Source organism: Geospiza fortis, unplaced genomic scaffold (genome assembly GCF_000277835.1).
Source record: "Geospiza fortis unplaced genomic scaffold, GeoFor_1.0 scaffold486, whole genome shotgun sequence".
Taxonomy (NCBI): Eukaryota; Metazoa; Chordata; class Aves; order Passeriformes; family Thraupidae; genus Geospiza; species Geospiza fortis.
Genome location: NW_005054417.1, coordinates 378,246 through 383,638, shown reverse-complemented (window position 1 = coordinate 383,638; position 5,393 = coordinate 378,246). Strand labels below are relative to the sequence as shown.

General features: G+C 46.5%; 1 protein-coding gene across 2 annotated transcripts in view; it reads left to right on the top strand.

Moving 5' to 3' along the window:
• Nucleotides 1-40: 40 nt before the first annotated feature.
• Nucleotides 41-5,393, top strand: part of PRDM1 (PR/SET domain 1) — a 22,154-nt gene continuing 16,801 nt past the window's right edge. The window contains exons 1-2 of one of the 2 annotated variants that reach the window (XM_005426598.3): nucleotides 41-108; nucleotides 1,560-1,808. In XM_005426598.3, coding sequence (XP_005426655.1) covers nucleotides 1,626-1,808 — 183 coding nt within the window. In that variant the 5' untranslated portion in view covers nucleotides 41-108; nucleotides 1,560-1,625. Of the gene's footprint in view, nucleotides 109-1,526; nucleotides 1,809-5,393 lie in introns of those variants that run through there. The other variant, XM_014309297.2, reaches the window with a different exon arrangement.

The window sequence follows — 5,393 nt, the reverse complement described above, 5'->3', positions numbered from 1 at the left end:
GGGGACCCGGCCGCTGGAAGGAAGGAGAAATGTTTACTCTGTAGAAATGAGCCAGGTTTGCCGCCGCCGGTGGGCTTCGGTGTGGAAACGCGCGCGGACTCTGCCCCGGTAAGGAGCGCGATGCCGTCCCCTCTCTCAGCCCCGTCTCCACCTCCCCGGCTCTTGCTTCTCGCCCGTCCCGGCGCCCGCGGGACGGAGCAAAAGTTTCCTCGTCGTCTATCCCGGATCGGGAGCGCTCCTCTGATCGGCATTAACCCTTTCGCTCCGCTGCGCAGCTGTCATACCTCTGGCCCGAGTTTCGCTGTTCATCCCCTCTTCCCCTTCAACGCCGAGGGTCCGGCACTGTCGCACTGCTCGCCTCGACCGCGGTCAGGACGGGGCACGGGGCCGGTCCGGAGACGGCGGCGGCCGCGGGGGGGCTGTGTATTGCCGCGACCCCCGCCTCAGCCTCTTCGGGCTGTGACTCCCGAGAGGGCCCGTCCCGGGGGTCGCCAGGGGTCTCTCCCGAACCCACAGTCAGTCAGCCCTTAACCTCTTTCTCGGAAGATTGTGCGCTTTCAGTCTTCGTGTTTCGTTTTTCCCGGAGGAGGGATGTGAATTTCATAGTAGCTGCGCCTCCAAAAAGGAAAAATGAAGGGATTTTACGCCGGATTGAGCGTTATTCTCAGCTACCGGCGAAGGCACAGATTTTGGTTCCTCATGAACCTTATGGAAAGAGCCTGACCCTAATACATGTTTGAGAATAGGTTAGATAACAGTGCTTCTGTCCTGAACAGACAGAGGGGCTGAAGGACTTGCTGAAACTATTCTGCTAGGTTCATATCCACTGCTTTGGGATACTAATTCTAGGATGTACCATCAAAATCAAAAGGGTTAGAATAACTTCTAAAAAATATTTATTTATTTCCCATGCTCCTTTTCTGGTTTGACCCCCAGGAACATGTTGCAGTGCTTTGTACAGGGCTGCTGCTGCTACAGTGATGCTGGCAGGATGTCGGCTTTCTCAGCCTTCCATGCCAAAGGATAAGGGGACGTCAGGAGGAGGCGGGGGGGGCCAGGTTGTTTTGAAAGTTGTGGAAGAGGCAAGGCTGGGTTCTGCTCTTCCAACATGCGCTTTCCATTTTTAGCTTCATTCAGACGCAGACAGCAGTTCCTTTCCTCTTCCTCTCCTTGTTTGTGTGACACTTTTCTGAGGCAGCTTTTCCACAGGCGACTAAGTGGTCTCACGGCCATGACCCCACATTTTCTTCAGCACGGAATATTATTTTCTCTCTGAAGCATTAACAAAAGGGTCTGAATAAGGTAAAGTGGTTGTCACAGCCCAGGGATTTTCTCCTCTTTGTTTTTGTTCCCTCATTACTACCGAGACTGGCATTTTAAAGTGCTGCTTCAGTCAGAGCAGCTTCGTTTACACTGCTTTTTGGCTATTACTCAACTGTACCAACTATCCTGCATACGCTTTTAAAGTGTCACAGACTACTGTATTAGTCACACTGTATCAACGGAAACCACAACACTGAAGGACAATGAGGATTAAAGGCTGTTTTCTTTTTTTCCAGGCTGCTACACAGTGTAGCTCGGACGCTGTGAGTTTCAAGAATCTGGTGAAAGGGAGAGAGTGGACAATGAAAATGGACATGGAGGATGCTGACATGACTCTGTGGACAGAGGCTGATTTTGAAGAGAAGTGCACATATATTGTAAATGATCATCCGCTGGATCCCAGTGCCGATGGAGGCACCCTAACTCAGGCAGAGGCTTCCTTGCCAAGGAACTTGACTTTCAAATATGCATCTAACTGCAAAGAGGTAAGCGGCAGTGCTCTGGGGAAGGTTGGAGTCAGACAAGCCAAATCACAGCGCTTTGGAAAGCGTGTGCTCACCCTGTCTTTGATTCTTTAGCATACACACACACACACCCTACCAACAACAACAAATGCTGCCTGCTGGCCTTTCATATGCGACCCTAATAACTCTTTTAAGAAACTGTGTGCTGGTCATCTGTTGTGTAATATTTTCACTGAAAGTTGTAGCCAACCTATCCCTGAAACTGGTTCTGTACCAATTCGCAAACAGTTAAATTTTCACACAATTTGAACAGCATCTGAATAAGCATATTTAAACTGTGGGGTAGTTCTTTGTGCCAATTTCTAGGCTGCTGTTTGCCAGGACCATTCATTGCCTCTGGCTCAGAGATTAAAGTGCCTCGGTTGTCCAATAAATAGCTTTAAAAAAGTAAAGGAAAAAAAAAAAAACCAAATTCCTGGAAATGTGTTTAATTATTTCTTTTTGTTTTCCCTTTGGTTATGAAATTGCTTTATTCTTTTTGTGAGCTTGTTGTATTCCCAACTTCCTAAATTCTTAAAAACTCTGGCATGTCGGTTAAGGAAGTAATGGTAGAACTGTAGCAAGCTTGACAGAAGTGTGGTGGTAGCTTAAATTAACTTTTGTTTATCTGGGACAGTATCTTCACTGGTAGCTAGCCATGCAAGTCTGTTCCATCCTTGTCCCTGGAGTGGGTACATTCTTTGTTGTTGTTTCAGAAGGGCTGGAAAGAAACAAGCCTGGATGAGCAATTTGGTTTTGTGTTTACTCCTTCGTATAGAGTAGCTATTATAGCTAGGTGTGATGTTCAGTAGCGTAACAACCCAGGGGACAACCCTTCATTTCTCCCTGTGCTGAGACTTGTGGTATAGCAACTATTACCTGTGCTTCTGCTTGGGCTAAACATACTGACCACAGAGCTGAAAAGAAGAGGTACACTCATCCATGCCTATCAAATATTTCCTTCCAGAGCAGGTACTTGTTTAATCCTGTGTACAGAAATAGGGCCAGACCCCCAGCCGAAGGGTGTTGACACTGTGGAATTTAGTTTGGCAGTGCCTAATAGAGTGCCAAGTACATTTGGTAAGAGGTTAAAGCTAAATTCTCCTTAAAATCACTCTTCTCTTCCCATCTGCCTTGCCCTTCCCTGCCCTGCAGAACTTTGGCAGAGAAAGGTCATGCTCCAGAAAAAAAAGTGTGAAACCTGGTTTTGTGTTATTGCATTGCTAGATAGGTCTTAGTGTGGTGTGAAGAGGGAAATAAAGGTGAGACTCTGCCGTGGGTTACAGGAGAATTTCTTGATTGAAGGATGAGTTGCAGTGTGACAGCTTGGGTCGGTCCTTGGCCGCCGGCTGATGACTGATTGGCTGCCGAGGCTGCTTGCTCCCTCTGCCCCTGTAGAGTCCTGCTGCTGTGGCTGGAGACATCCAGAGAGCTTTCAAAATTCCCAGCACTGTGTTTGGAAACACCAAGGTGTAATTTCCTTATGCCCTGGCTCAGGTCAGTGAATCAGGAGGATTGCTGCCATCTCTGTATAAGAGGTAGGGGGAGAGAGAAGTTGTTGAAAGATTGCTGGTTCTTTCTTGTAAAATGTGACCCGTGCAGCTCCCTGCTAGTGGGAGTCTGAATATAGGACATCCTCCTTTTGTTCTCCAAAGCTCCCCCTGGTCTTTCATTTGTGGTGAATTGCACCTACCCTAAGGAGCAATAGGAGCTTTTAAGCCCTGGCTATCTTTAAGGTAGCTCTGCAAGGAAGGGCCGATATGATGTGCTCTTTTGCCCACCTTCTGTGAAGGCTACATTCCGGAGAATGTGCAGACAGGTCTCATTCACTACTTGTCTGCAGGGTGAAGTAGTTGTAAATGGCATAATCTGTGTTCTGGGAACTTCTGACATGCAACACTGTATTTTTCTTCTGTCTGCCTTCCAAGTTCGATTTTGTTTAGTGAGCTCAGGACTGGGTACATGTGTTGCTTTTGCGTGTTGGTGTTTGTGGGTCAGTGAGGGAGCCTGATTCTGGTTTTGACCTCATGGAAAACCACTGGAGTCCTGACAGCTCGGGAGAGTGGGTTTTTTCACTTGCAAAAGGATGAGGTAAGACTTTGAGGGATGCATACGTGCGTGTTTGCCAGTGGGTTTCAGATGTGAGCTGTCTTCATTGTTAACTTTGGGGAAAGCTATGGCTTCATCTGGTTGAGAGTTTAAAATGCTGACTCAGTTTATTGTCAAAAAACCATTTATAATATATTGCTTGTGAAATGCTGATACTGTCATGATTAGATCATTAAATCCTAGTTCTGTCACGATTAGTATTGTATCTCTGGCTGGAGCAGGAAAAGTACTGCGTGCCTGCTTAGGAGGGAGGAAGTACGGCCGCTGCTGTTTGGGGAGGGCTGCTTTTTCTATATCTTCTCCTTGCATGCTTTGTGGAGCTCCTCTTTAAAGGTTTATGCAATTTGCAAGGGAGCCCATGACACGTCATCATACTCTTGTTTATTCTTGGATCTTGATCAGGGACTTTTCTGAAGAACATATTTTTTGCTGTGAGTTCACAGAATGTGTCAGCATTTAAAAAAATGAATTACTACTGCTCATAACATTTTAGGCTGTTAGATTTACATGAAGTCATTTATTTATTTGTATGTGAATTATTTATCCTTTCCCCCAGTTTTGGCAATTGTCAAAAAATGATGAAATGTGGTGTCGGGCTTATGCTCTGGAAGGCCATATGTGAATGATTTTTTCATGCAGACATTTAAAAATATTTTTTTCAATAATCTTCCCTTTGGTCTCGGTGCTTAAAGCCCAAACAGCCTTTCTTGATATAAAATGACAATTACTCTGCTATCTTGGATATTACTAGTATCTCATTCTGGTGTGTGAGCTTTGACAGAGGAAAACATATCTCGGCAAACCACCCATTACTGTTGCATATCTCTGATAAGGCCATTTCTTAGAGACAGACCCTGAATCAGTGATTTTGGTGAAAGGAGTGATTTTGAGCTGTTATGAACTGTGCCTCACTGACCTCAGACACTTGCTCTCCCCTATTGCTTTTATTTATTTTTTATGTGGTGGCCGAGGAAGCCATCTGAAAGCATTCTATTTTGTGGCATAACTTTTAGAAAACTGGTCACTGAACAAAGTGGTAAAAAATACATAACTATAGAACTAGTAGCTAAAAGAAAATTAAAATCAGTGTTAATTCAGGACACATAACGGCCTGCCCTATTTGCGTGTGGAGAATGCTGCTGTTTTAATGAAGCCAATAAGAGTTTTGTTTGGTGTTTTGGTTTTTTAAAGCAGTTTAGCGGTCCCATTGCAAAATACCGTCCCCCTGCAGAATGAGCAGGAGTCGTTTTACTTCAGTGCCCTCTCCCCAAACAAAGATGCAAGGAGCGCTGATCTTCCAAAGCGCCATCTCAGATCAGATTTGGGACCGGAGCCCAGCCGCCTCATGCCCGGGGGCCGCGGGCAGGCCGGGATGTGCTGAGCGGGCCGGGCGGGCCCCCGGCGCCGCATTAGGACCCTGGTCAGTTCCAGGGCCGCGGTCGGTCCCGGGATGCCGCC